Raw genomic sequence first — 14,899 nt, forward strand, 5'->3', positions numbered from 1 at the left:
CAGCACGGTGACAAAATCTCGGTTTATATTCAATGAGCACTGCTTAATTTTGCCATTGGATTGGAGTTTGGTCTGAGTTTGAGAAAGAGAGGGGCACTTCTGTCTCTTAATCCACTTCTATACTCTTTGTGTGTTCAGTAGTGGCATGGATGGCGCACAATAAGAAAATGCAGGACAGCCTGCAGTTCAAGTAACAGCCCGAGATCCAGCTAAACTCTGTCAAAACTTGTCATCCAGCAGAGTTTTGCTCGGACGAGAGCAGGGAGTTCTACCACTGGTTAGATGGAGGGAAGTTTACCAAAGTTCATTAACACATAATACCCACAATATTATGATACAAAGCTGGTTGAAAATCAGTGAAGTTTCCCTTTAACACTTAGCAGCACTTGACATTTCCACTACAACTGTTTATTCCACTTCACCCCCTCTCACTAAACACTAACAAGAATGCATTTAACACAAACTGGGTTTCATCTTCAAGATCTACTTTAAATTGGTATCTTAAATTCCCAATGAATGAATTCAGCACATCAGTTCACATCAAAGTTTATATAAAAACTCATCACTTCAGACTAATATGCTTGCGAAAATATTGGAAATTGACATAACAGGCCAGGTACTGAACAAAAAAGTGTAACTATTAAGTCATTTTGATCTTAAAGTCTTTCCCATATGATTCATCGCTTCTCCCTTTTCTCCTGCTGAAAAGTAAAAGTGTTGCCTGGTGTGATCTTCGCATGGTGCTTCATTTCCCTGATCCAGGCTTGAAACACAGCAGGAGGTGTGTAATCCAACTTCAGGCGGACTATTCTAGTGTAATCTCCTGCTCACTCAGAGTACACACAAGTCACTTTTGACTGCTCCATAAAAGATTCAAACTGTCAGAATCTGGCCATCTGTCATCTGCCTCTATGTTTGCCTGTCAGACTTTTAGGCTCTCTCTCTGTTTGTCTTTCCGTCTATCACTGTGTCAGGCTGCATGTGCTCTTGCCTGTTTGTCTGTATTTTGAACTTAATGTGACTCCTTGGAAGTGAAACTAATGATCTGGTGAGCATCTTTACATTACATAAGCACATTAAGGGAAGTCCCTTGGCAATGGGATTAGGACGTCAGGGGCATGTGTGCATGTTGGTGTACCAGTGTGTTTAGGTGTGCTCGCATATGCATGCTTACAGCACACCATTATGTGTGTCTATATGATATGTATGAGCATGCTTGAGTGTGTGTGTATGTGTGCATGTGTGTGTGTGTGTGTGTGTGTGCTTGCATGTGCATGCTTACAGCACACCATTATGTGTGTCTATATGATATGTATGAGCATGCTTGAGTGTGTGTGTATGTGTGTGTGTGTGTGTGTGTGTGTGTGTGTGCGTGTGTGTGCTTGTGTGTGTGTGCAAGTGTCTGAGCTCAACTGAAAAACGTTTTTTGTTCACAGACGGCGATTCTGCAGCACCTTTGGGGAATTCTCTGCTTTCTTTTCAACTGCTCTCCTTTTATGTCCTGTCTTTATTCCTAGCATGCAGCGCCAGGGCCTCACTAAGATACAATAGGTCATTTCAGCCAAGAAGCCAGCAACAATGAGGTAATCAACAATAACAAACACAAAAACAGCCTCTTGCTTTTGCCATCAATGTCTGGGGGAAGGATCAAAAGGACACTCCAACTAAGCCACCTACAGAAAGCCAACAGAGTACCTGAGCACGAGTATGCAGTGACTGGCTGTAAAGGTTTAATCTGCATTCCTATACCATTAGGAGAGGATGTCCCCAGTGGACATGTAAGAGCAGAAAAGGAGGGGTGAGTAGAGAAGTGTTGATACAGAGGCACATTAGTAATAAAAGGCTTAATGCTGTGTTGTTGCACAGAATATGTCACATGGTATCCCTCTAATAGTGTGATCTAATGTGTGCTACTGACAGGGAGAGAGTGCAGGGATAGGTAGAGTGTACATGGGCATAGAGATGTGTTGAATTGATAGCACTTCATTTCATTCTACAGCCAATAAAGGATGAAACGTTTCTTCCTCGCTGTATTTATGTGCAATTCAAGGCAATCACTTTCTGTTTAAGATCATTTTAACCAGTGACTTATAAAGGACATTTTAATGAGAATACTGTCCTTACTGTAGAGTAAAGCATGATGTACTTACTTTAAAAAAGCTAAAAAAAGCACTACTGGAACAATTCATTAAGAATGGCTGTTGTTGTAGTGCCCACATAATCATGCAAATCATATCTGTAGCTGAATCCGCATGTATTACAACAGCAGACCTTGAAAATGAACGAAATGAACTAATTTAGGATCTGATCATTTACCCTATTTTTATACCACGGCTCTGCAGCAAACACAGACACAAGCACACTTCAGTATGGTCACAGAGGTTTTGTGAAGAAAGAAAAAGTGCATACAGTATGTTGAAAATGGGAAATAAAGGCAAGAAAGGATCAATGTCACAGTCTTACGGTTCTGCGTTTTTCCGAGGCTGCAATACTACACACACACACACACACAGGCTACATCTTCAGGAAAAACTCCTGCGTAAAGATTTTACCAAGATGAATTTAGGATTGGATCTCTTCATCTGTCTGGGCACAAAGCAACACCAGTATGAGGGAGACAGGGGTTGAGGTTAAGTTTCACAGATCAGGCACAACTATCTTGATTCCACTTTGTGTCTTCCTGTGGATTTACAATGCCTCTTATATCCATCTTTATCCCTGATGCCTTTTTTCTCTTGCTCTCTCACTCCCCCTCCCCTCCATCCCTCTCCCACTCTCACCCTAAGTGGCCAGTTGTCAAAGTCAGCTGAAGCCCAGTTAATGAAGAGGTAGATTTATTAGCGAGACATCAGTGGAATAGGCAGGGAGGAGTGGAACCCCCAGAAGCCAGCAAGCAAACATAGCCACTAACTGTGCATACCAAAAAGAGAAAGAGAGGGAAAGGAGAGAAAAGATGGATGGGATAAAGAAAGAATGGTTCAGAAAGAGAGGGAAAAAAGAGAAAACTGAAGATGTTTAAAAGAAATTAGGCAAATCCAAAAAGCAGACAGAAGAGAGATAGAAAGCACCCATTCAGAGAGGAAGGGAGAGAGGCAGCTTCCCTCTCTTTTATCCTCTCTCCAGCAGTGGCTACACAACAAGCTCTTACCGTCTGTTGTAGGTCTGGAATTCCAATGCGGATGACCACGGTGTTGCCTGTCGGCTCCTCCATGGGTGCTCTTGCACTGTGGCTCCGCTCTGCACCGGGACGGAAAGCCGGAACACCGACAGGAATGGGAGCAGCGCTGTCCTCTTCCCGGGAGCTGCTGCTGTCAGTGCTGGCCCCCTGGCTGCCGTTTGCTGTGTGTGTGTAAGGGTGTGTGAGTGTGTGTGAGTGTGTGTGTGTGTGCTGCTGCTGCTGCTGCTGGTCCTGCCGTGGAGGGCTGGGTGGCTCATGTTTGCCGGCTGCCGGACGCAGAGGCATGCTCCGTGTTAGGGGCTCGGTCTATGTCTCTCTCTCTCTCTCCAGACACACACACACACAAGCACACACACACACGCGCACACACACCGATGGCTCTCGCTCACACTACACGCACACACCGTTTGCAGCGTGCATCACTCGCCTGGGAGAGAAAAAGAGGGAGGGAGAGAAAGGCAGGGAAGGAGGGTGGCAGAGAGGGAATGGGCAAAGAGGAGGGGGTATTAGGAGATTACAGAGAGATGAAGGGTAAAAACACAGAGAGAAGATAAGTATGAGGGGAACTTGCAAATAAAACTGAGGAGAGATGCATAGATAAAGCAAGATTGAAGGAATTACATTCATAAAATGGTGTAAAATTATTTAACTATAATCTGTGATTTGCACAAACGATAATCCTAATGCAATTAGTTAAAATGTGGCAGACTGAGTCTTTAAATAGAACAAAACATACATAACAAAAACAGAATGAATAATCAACATTTGCATAAAAATACCTGGACCTTAGTATTAAATGTAAGTGTGTTTGAATAGTGTTCAACAGCCACAGTATCACCTAATTAATGTCACTGTTCATACAAAAAGATTTTCACTTTAGTTTGATATTACACATTTAAATGCCAAATTCATATGTTGTAAAGCAACTTCAATTCTCCAGCTTCACATAAGATGAAACTCTGCACATTTATACTAAAGTGCTCGTAGTATAACACTGTTTCTGTCACATGCTGTTGGTCTTGCTGTAGTGCACTGACACTGCGGTGACGTCACGACAGCACGGGGGGATTGTTTGTCCGGATCAATGTTGGGCAGGATTTGGCCTTCATGCTTCACTTTATCTATCTGTGGGGGGTGTCGCAGATCAAATAGTTCCCAGGTAGACACAGTGACACATAGGGCAAGTTGCCATAACACAGGATAAGGTTTTCGTGGGAGTTCTTCTCATTGAGGGTCATTCTCATAAGGGGTGCTGTTTTCATTTACTGTTTCATTATAAACGCCCTGTGAAGCCCTGAGACTGGGACTGTGATTAAAGGCTTAACAAATATTGTCGATTCGACCTTGATTATGATCTGTGCATTGTAAAACAGGTATCCTAAAGCGATTTCATACTCTGTTTGTCAGGTTTTATGAAGAAAGATGTGTGGTTTTTACGCTGATCAACAAACACGCTAAAATAAGTATTTCACTGCTAGAGATGGTCTTTTCATCCAGGCTGTCTACGCAGTATAAAGACACAGATACTTTTGAAATCTGTGCTATATGACCAGAGAACACAGAGAAAAGGGGTTGTGGCATTTACTTTTGCGCAAGAGGTAGAAAACCTGTGCCAGAGTGAACTGTGCCACATCAGACAACATCAATAAATGCTCCTGCTGGTGGCTGACATAATGTGGGCTTGGCTATAAACAATATGGAAGCTGGCTAGTACCAAATTATCTCTAACAGCAAGCTAAAATATATATCTGAAAACATTTTAGGCAAGGAATAGACAATGCAGTGGCGGAATCTTGATTTGTATTTTATCAGCCCCTCTTATTTTTTTTGTTTGATCTCAGTATGTTCAGCCTCCATTTTTACAGTACAGGAATAAATATGGCACCCGCTTCCTGTTCACAAATTCTCATATTACAGCCCATGGATGTATAAAGAGACCTGGATACAGCATTCATTTCTATGAAAGATGTGTAGAGGCGCATGAAGCCAAAATGGTTCAACTGCCACCTATAAAACTGGTGTGCTGCTTCCACATCACTGGGCCCGCCAGTCAAGCCAGCTCCTCTTGGTTAAGCACCCCACTAACTTGAATGAAAATAAAATGATTCAATCTTGCAGCTCTAGACGCATTAGATGTTCCAAATGTTATCATACAAAATGGATCAGTTCCTCTTTTTTTGTAACTCTTTTTATTTAAGTAACAAAGATAAGGTTGTCATGGATGTTTAGAGGGTCAAATCACAGTACATTTTTGACTAACATCCAGGCCTACACTTTTGTCAACGGCATTTATACACGATCCATTTCTCCTAATATTTCGTACATTTTTCCATCTCAAGCTTTAACATAAAAGTAAGTCTATCCATACAGTATATTTTGTTTATAATCCCCAGCCATTGGGCCAATGTTGAGGATCAACTTGCAACTATTTGTTTTTTATGGTTTTCCTGATACCTGCCAAAGTTTTTTTAATAATATTTATCTTTGTGTGCTAACAGATCAAATCTTGATGGTGTAACAAGTTACAGTATTTCGCGGGGGTTCTAAAGCTCCTAAAAATGTATTCACTAATTTACAAATGTATCTTTCACAATGTAAATCTATGGGGAAAAAGTCTTTTTGGGCCCAATGGTGTCATGTGGCTTGATCCAAAATTCCACTGTTTGGCCATAATCAAAAAAAACTGTCTCCAAAGCCCAGGGCACTTCCTAGGGGCTGTTACAGCCACACAGTACAGTAAAATACATTTCTGAAGACATTTTAGGCGAGAATAGGCAATACAGTATTATAATCTTGGGTTATATTTGATCTAAACTGCCTAGTTTTACAGTTTGATCAGAGTTGGGTCTGTGTTTGAAAGAGAGAGAGGCTGGCATACGAAAATGCGGACGTACAATCTGTAGTTAGAGCAACAGCCCTAGAGCCAGCAAAAATCTAGTGGATGACACATTTCATGTCATCCAGTGCATTTGAGCTGAGAGATGAGCAGGGTTATCTGAGTGCTGGTAAGATGGAGGGAAGTTTACTACAGTTCATTTACACATACCACCCACAGTTACGATACAAAGCTGGTTGAAAATGAACAAAGTATCTCTTTAAGGTACTGGCCTATTCAGTTCATGCTGTCATATTCAGTTGAACTCAAGATTACAGTGGAAATGCTTATCAGAGGAGATTGGTACATGACCTGGTGTGTAAGACAAATACTTAAGGGCTTGAGTATTTCCAGTTTCAAAGCCCACAATTTAAATAAGTGAACTTGTCGTGCAAGAAAAAAAATGTGCCATGAAACATTTGTGGCAGGTCTGTAAATTATTAACTGCGATCTTAAGTCAGTGCTATGCTCCATTGTGCTCCATTGTGTTCTCAGTGCCATCGCTGTTCAAGCTGACCCGACAGCTTCAAGACAGCATTTTCTTATTGGTTGGAATTTAAAATAAGCACTTTAGGGAGAATACAAGTGATGAAAGCTCTGAAGCTGCCATTTCACAAGATGGTGTGGACACTTGAGCTGACACACACATGCAGATACGTATATATGCACACACAAACACACACAAGAGATAAATAAAGGCTGCAGGAATATTTACATACATTAATAAGACGTCGACATTGTTCAGCTCTGTGTCCTCTGCACGGCTAATTTATGAAGACAAAGTCCTCGTTGGTTACACAGTTTACATACATATTAGTAGTTTGTCAAGTTAAAGGAGAGAGCAAGATTAAATGCCATCATCACATACGCTCTACCAAACATCAGACATCTCTTTGGTATGGCAAAAGTTGTCCAAGAGAAGACATGGAGGCTGCTGATATCAAGAAACACAAATGAAAGCAGAACTGTTCTGGCTACATGCTATGAGTTAACAAACACGTGGTTGAAGAGAGAGACGAGCGGGACAGAGAGAAAGGAAGGGGGTAGAATTTCTGCCAGTAGTTCTTCCTTGTGTAAAGTTTCAGTATGTCTTAGATTTCCTGTGAAGATAGTTTTAGCTAAAATATCACCTCATTATATCAGAAAAGCTTCAGATTCCTGCAGAGAGCTTCTCAGAGACGGAGTTTAAAAGCAAATCCTACACGCTCGACGACCTTGTGGAAAGACTTAACCGACAGGAAAGTCCCAGATGTAGATACCATTGTGCTAATTTGGAGGCATGTGTTTGCTTTCAGCTGAGGTAATCACAAATTATCCGTGGAGATATTTCGCTCACAAAAATAACCACATTGCATGGTTAAAATAAAACAGACTTATATTCAACTCAAAGTCCCGTATTTACTTCTCATTGTTGTACTCAACTAGCAAAAGGTGAGCTGTGTGTATTCCTGCACAACACAGGCTTGCATGGTAGTGCTTTGCCACTGCTGGACACTATACAGTATGTAATCCCATTAGCATTGGAGAAAGAGCATGGCAGGTAGCCCTAATACATTAGAGGATTTAGCAGATCACTCTGCCTGTATGCGACTTCGGCCTGCCAGGTCTTTAGGGCAAGGAAAATTGATAACTCTTACCCAGACCTTGTAGTGTGGCTCAATATTCACATTTTATAAAGCAATTCTGTGCTCTTACAGCACTAGCCAAATGGGTCTCCGTGTACTATAAAACTGACACAATGGATTATGGCATCTACCGACAAGTTACAACACATTTTGTTACTGGTTTTAAGCTACATATTAAAGCATCTATAATTCTGAGTTATGTGTTCGTTATTATGGACAGCCAACAATTTAATTTTTCAAAATGACTGATATCTGAAACATGTACTGCATAACAAATAACAACAGATCACACAATTATTAGGAAGGAATGTGGCAAAGGGAACTAAGATGGCTTGCCAATAGCAATAATGATTCCCCTAGATAGCAGGGGAGGGCCAAGGAGCGATTTCAACCTACTTACATCATACAAGGATAAACTGTGTGGGCAACAGCACTTGAAGAGATCTACATAGAGAGAACCAGTTATCTGGTTAGACAAATGACAACAGAACAAACAGGGAACAAAGAATTTTGATGGATATGCACTTTTTTTATTTAACTTGATTAAACTCTTTCCAGATCAAAGACATACTATGCAGGATTTTCCTAAAAAGCCATTTATAGACTAATACAAAAGTAATCCCTTGCAATCATCACTTATGACCCACAAGTGGGTTGTGGTGTATTTATCTACGAAGACTCTGCCCCCTGCATGTATTATGTTATTTTCTTGTTACTTTCTGTGTTTAAGACGTTTATGGGCATGTACCCCCATGGCGCTCAGATGAGATTTGGGACTTCATAAAAAGGTAGTGACCAGGTGCCAGACTGTGAGTAGCAGGTATCTAAGAGACACAACGCCAAAGACAACACAAATATAGCCAGAAAAAAAAACACCAAACAAGAGTGAATACAGGGTTGGCTTTAATCCTGCACAGTATACCTTTAATTTTCAGCAGTGCAGTTTGCAGGGTTGCAGGGTATCTCAGATTGAGGCATAACTGGTGAATGTATGAGTGTGTAATTCTACAACTAGATCTGAAACACTTGGGTAATCAAATGATTATTTGGGCAGAACATACACCTGCAAAAGTTTTGATAATCGATCGCTTCAGTCAATATGAAGTATTGATACCAAACATTCACTGGCTCCAACTTCTCAAATGTGAGGATTTATTGCTTTCTCTGCTTGATGAGGGCAGAAAATTCAACAGTTTAAGGTTTTGGGCCACTGGTCACAGTCATGGTCACGGGTCAAATTGTCACTAATTTTCCACCATTTAATTTGATTCAGCTCTGTTTCAGGAAAAACAATCAATGGATTAATCAATAATCAAAATAAATGCACGCTGTAGCTCACAATGTTGTGTTTATATACAGACACCCACATATGTTTAATTTCATTCTATACTACTGAAAATGGCATAAATTGAATAAATGATGAGCACTTGGCACTGGTTCAACTGCTTAATGAAATAGTTGGACCTTGAATCCGGCCAAATGACACTGGCATTCCTAGGGCTGGATAATAATTCAATATTATCATTTGTCATATTCCCCTATAATTGTATTGTGAGAAATTTCACCTGCACCTCCAATAATGTGTGTAGTATTGTGTGATGACATACAGGTTTAGCGACTCGCCTTCCAACAGAGCTTAAAAACTTGAAAGCTATGAGTACCTATAGGTTAACACTGCAGTCTAGATTCTCTGTCTATCTCCCATTGCTTGGGAACATTAAGAGAGTGGACTAGAATTATAAGGAGGCGAGCTCCCATGCCTCAGCTACCAGCTACTGCCTCCTCGCTCTTCAGCTCAGATCTCTTTCACCCCATCCCCTCTCACCCCCATCTCCTGTGCTCCAGCCCAGTGAAAACAAAGTGAATAATTCATGACCATACAGAGCAGCGTGTGCATGGATCCTGTGCAATGTATGCATGTATCTGAAACATCCGCTAGGCTTTAAAAGTCCTTGCAATAGAGCTGTACATGAGGGCATGCACTAAAAGATCTGAAATCCATGGCCAGCCATCAGCCAGACCTACATGCACCCCTCTAAGACATCCACATGGGAAAAATAGGAGGCTGGGGCAGAGGGAGGGAGAAAGATAAAGGTAAGCAGCTGGCTGAAGTAGCATGAAGCAGAGAGGGTCAGAGAGGATGTGGCTGAGACAGTCAGTGGGCCAAGAAAGAAGTGAAGAAAGCGAACGTGGAAGAGAAAGGGAGGGTGGCAGAGTGACAACAGAGAGGGAAGGTGGGAGAGAGGGAGGGAGAGCATTACATACAGTCAGCTTTGACAAACCATCCACATAGCCCATGGCCTGGAGTAAATGTGATAACTGTTCACAGACCCCATCAGAGTCTGCTTCACGCTCCTCTACACCTGGTAAAGCAAATGTCATGGCCACTCACAAACTGAAGTCACCCGGGGCCACATTTATTCACACACGTACACACACATGCACACTTTTTCTCTCTGTCCCTTAAAACATTTCCATTCATTCCATCTTCCATTCCCTTTTTACCTCCCTCTCTCGCATAGCAAATTAAGATGAAGGTAATTCATTGGTAAAGCTGAGAAGCATCAAACAAAAAGAGAGAATGTGGGTTTTAGCCGTCTACTATCGTGTTCTGCAGTAATCGTAGAATGGATATTTCAAGCTACCAGACATAATTGGCTGATTTGTCTTTCAACAGAGCTGACCTCAGAAGACAGTAGACATCCATTTTCACTTTAAATAAAGATAAATTGAGGAAGAGAATTTGTTCAGACACCCATTCCATCCTTGACCTAAGTAAGCGTGAGAAACATGACATTGATGGGTGACAATTAGATATTGAGATTCATAGAATGTAATTGTAATTTGTAGTGATTTTTAGCTTTTCTTCTTGTTCCTAGCAGGATGTGCAGGAGCAGTGTTGCCATCAGGAGAAGGCTTGTGAAGCGGCATGTCTTTTCAAAGTGCTGTCAGGGACTTGGCTGAGCCACCAATGGGTCCATTGAGGGCGGACATGGTAGTGTGGGACTTGGAGGAGGGTTCCCTTTCACAATAATTAAGTGCTCTCTGAGGACAAGAGATAGGACTGTTTAGGGTACACCTGAGTTGACTTGGATGACTTTCTTGGAAGTAAGTAAGTAAGTAAGTAAGTAAGTAAGTAAGTAAGTAGGAAGTGCTGGCATTAGAAGCAAGGTTGTCAAAAGAGAAGCAGCTGCTCTTATATGATGGCAGATGTGCATTGTTACCTAAATGGTGAAATGCCTTTTGCATCATCTAGCTATGCTATCAACTCCAAGAGTGTTGTGTTGGATACTTCAGCCCTCCTCTACCAGTCAAGTGGGCAGGCTGAAGTTGACTAACAAGATGCAAGGCAGCTTTATGTTTAACAGGATAATCATCTCCCAAAGAAGACTAGGATGAGCACTGCGCACAACATATAAAAGATATTTCTGTTCCTAAATCATATGTAGAAACGTTTTGATAACCAAAAAGCAAGACATTATGATAGAGGGCATTACTTAGAAGCAATACTTGCCATCTACTGTAACCGCCAAACATTTGATTGACAGCCTGGATAGGCTTTGTTGAGGCTGGCAGAAAGAGATCAACTTCTACTCCAAGAGGGATCTTTGGTGAAGTACTGTACTGTATACAGCATCTCTCAAAGTCAATAATTTCAGGGTCTTGAAGCATATTACTGAACACTGGTGGCAAAAGGTATTGATCGAGGGAGATACTGCAGGATATATGGCTAAGTGATTTGGGAAAATATGTTCACAGACATTATGACTGAAATTAAAATGGCAATTATTTTTATACCCTGGGCCCACATTAAGGTTCAGTATCTAGAGCATTTGGAGCTGCATATATTGGTGTGTGTGTGTGTGTGTGTGTGTGTTAGAGAGATGCTTCACTACAGTAGCCTTCTTCAATATCAAAGTGTCAACACACACACACACACACACACACACACACACACACACACACACAATCTTCCTCTCTCTCTCTGACACACTCATATACGCAGCCAGCTCACACGGATTAGCCACTCAGTGTAAACAAAACACTGTCTGACCCATTCAGAGCCCCGGGCCACATGCAGAGGCCCCATATGGAAAAATTAGCCATGCGCTAAAAGCTTTTGGAATCAATACTCTACAGTAGCTGCACCACATCCCAAAGCCACTGCCTCCATCCAGTTCGCATGGGCTGACACAGCAAGCAGATGTGCCCCTCCTTTTTCTCACACACACACAAACACACACTCACACAGCTGACATACATGAAAGCTACAGTGATAGTCCTAGGCTCACAGCAGGGTAATCATAATGATATGCCTTTTACGAGTTATAATATCAATATTTGTTTTGATTTGGTTGGCAGGGTGGAAATCCTGCTTGGCAAGCTCCTTCACTATGGCTTTTCAATCCGTCACCCCTGCAGACAGGCCTGGAAATGTGACAAACTGACAGAGAGAAACATTTTAATGTTATGGAAAACCTATTGCATCTCTATTTTTTTTGCCTATACTGCAAAGAGTACATCTGAGGACATGGCTATTTCTACGCTCTGTCAGAAGAGATTTTGTACTGCGTCTGGGCAATGCATCACTGGAGCTGATGTGACATTTTTAATACTGGTTTGTGGTACCACAATCTTTTGCAAACAACACAGACACATGCATACCGTTCTATTAATATGCAAAATCAAAAGGTATGCAATAAACAAAGCAGAAAAAACAGGTGACTCTGAGGATTAAAACTGTTGCCCTGGACATTCTTGATCCGTCTGTATCTGTCGAGGAATGCAGATTTCTAAAAAAAAGTTGTGTATGGTGAATGGCTAAAGTATATATGTAGGGATGCAATAGAAAACAGATAAAACAGTCCTGAGGCACAAAATTGTGCCTACCAGAATCCATTTCCACACAGCATTCTCACAGATTTTTCTCCTCCTATCTTTGCTGTTATTGCTTCCTCTTGTTCTCACACAATTACTCCTCTCGGATAGCCTGTCTGTTTAAATTCTCTCTCTATGACCACAGAAAGTTGTAAATTTACAGTATCTGTTGATCTCTGTATTTCCAGGGTTGCTGCTGGAGTGGCAGTTGGCTCTTTGATGCATCCTGCCTATAAATAATCAATGGGGCTCCCCTGAGAGAACTTTCATAAAGCCTGCCAGCCAATTAAGACCTGTTTCATACCATGCTCTGCATTATCTCTCCACACACCACAAGAGCTCTTTAAAGGCAGGCTGGGGATGCTGAGGAGGTCAAGAATGTCACTGTGCAAAGCCCAGCTTAATACTATCAAATATGCTACACTGGGGAATCAGAGTTTGTGCCTTTTAGCTTATAATACTGCCAGAACACCTAATGCAATTTCAACCTGTTCGCATTCCCAAGTGTTCCAATTAGCCCTTCCTAAGTCCTGCCCCTTTTCGCACTGTGTGCCAATAGCATTTGAGCTATATATATATGTTATATTTAGATATGCTATGCAGTATTTCCCCAAGGATTCTTTTTAGCAGTGATGCTGAAATGCATGATTTATTTTGTGCTGCAGATGTAACACTCAATATCTAGTGTTTCAGTCAATATTGTGACTGTGACATTGCTAGTAAAAACAACTGACTGTTAACAAGTTGAACACAGATACAAGCTACCTTGATAAAAAATTTATCCAAATAGTCCAATAGAGGTTTTTGAGCAATGGCATCAAAACCAAAAATTTGTTACAATTGCACCCCAGCCTCCCCTACCTGCCTTTTCAGTCGCAGAGACTCAAATTGTGGAGAAATGTAAATGACAATGAGCTGGTATACATCAAGATGCCATGTCATGTGCCTAATACAGGACCAAACAAAGCTAAGTGTAAACACTGTCAGAAAACAGCAGAGTGTATCACAGCCTCTATACAGAAGCGTTCAGTGCAGTGTGTGTGTGTGTGTGTGTGTGTGATGAGCGAGGAGAGAGACGTCTGCACTTGGGACAGTCAGGTGAGCTGGACATCAGGTTGGCAGTAAACCATGAATGTAACAATGAATGTTCAGTGGGAGCTACAGTTTGTCAGAGCTACCAGACCAGTGAAGCTATTGTGGCGTTGTGTAGAGAAATTGTATCGTGTTTATTCCATCATCTGATTGGCTCCTCTGATTACAATAACACTTGGTGGCCAATCGATCAGAGCACCCTTATCCAGGAGTAAAAAAATTAAAATCCTTGTTCATCCTTGACTCTGGCTGCTTAATGTAGAGATAGCAAGTTAATCTAACAGCAGTATTAAAGGAATAGTTCAACATTTTGGCAAATTCGCCTATTGCCGTAATCCCTATAGCCATATGAGTAGGTACATTACCTTTAATTGTCAGTGCGTGCTGTTCTGAGATCGGTGGGGCAGAGCTGCCCGCTGAAATGGAGGTGAACGGTACAGGTCCCTCTCTCCCTCAAAACTAATCAAATACACCATCAAATGACTCCAAAACGCTCTAATGGACAACACATGGCTTGCGCATTCTCCACGCTATGAAATAATAATGTATAATTAAGTAACATTACAACACATGAAGCAAATACTCGGAACTACTTTCTTGAGTAAACCACTGGGCGGAGTGACACAGTGCGTACTTGAGACAGTGCCGTTGTTATAGCTTGTAGCCATCTGCGGTATTGTCAGCTGGACGCACCAGAAGGTTTGAGGAAAGTTTTTGTAAATCATGGTTTACACATGCATTGTAAAAGGTTGCAGTAACAAGCCGAAGACATGGAGTAAAGTGAAGTTTCACGTAGTTCCAACCAGTAATACGGACAGGATGACACAATGGCTATTTGTGCTGGACATCGACCCCAACACGCCTGTGGAAATGGTCCGGAAAATGTTTGTTTGCTCCTGCCATTTTTTTACCGGAGGACTACAGTGAAAGGATGGAGCGCAGAAGCTCAGGAATGGTTCAAACGCTTTTCTTGAAAGATACTGTCATACCATCTGTCGGCATCACAAAACGAGCAGACGTGGTAAGTAGGGTTGGGTACCGTTCATAATTGAACCAAAACGGTACCGGTACCGGTATCTGGAATTCGGTACCGGTACCAAACGGTACCTTATTTCGGTACTGTTTAACCCTATGGGCCCTAGGCCTTTTTGGGGTATTTTTACTGCCTTTACTTTTAAGCTCATATCACAGTCATTATAAAGGCTACATACACATGCTATAGCTTTTTTTCAGGACAATCAGGGCTAACCA

The 14,899-nt window shown here is 41.7% G+C and overlaps 1 protein-coding gene across 2 annotated transcripts in view; it reads right to left on the reverse strand.

Moving 5' to 3' along the window:
• shank3a (SH3 and multiple ankyrin repeat domains 3a) overlaps positions 1 to 14,899 on the reverse strand; it is a 284,296-nt gene that overhangs the window by 197,120 nt on the left and 72,277 nt on the right. For both annotated transcript variants that reach the window (XM_078167969.1, XM_078167968.1), the window contains exon 2: positions 3,149 to 3,605. In XM_078167969.1, coding sequence (XP_078024095.1) covers positions 3,149 to 3,463 — 315 coding nt within the window. In that variant the 5' untranslated portion in view covers positions 3,464 to 3,605. The remainder of the gene's footprint in view (positions 1 to 3,148; positions 3,606 to 14,899) is intronic.

Source organism: Epinephelus lanceolatus, chromosome 5, assembly GCF_041903045.1.
Source record: "Epinephelus lanceolatus isolate andai-2023 chromosome 5, ASM4190304v1, whole genome shotgun sequence".
In the NCBI taxonomy this organism is placed as follows: Eukaryota; Metazoa; Chordata; class Actinopteri; order Perciformes; family Serranidae; genus Epinephelus; species Epinephelus lanceolatus.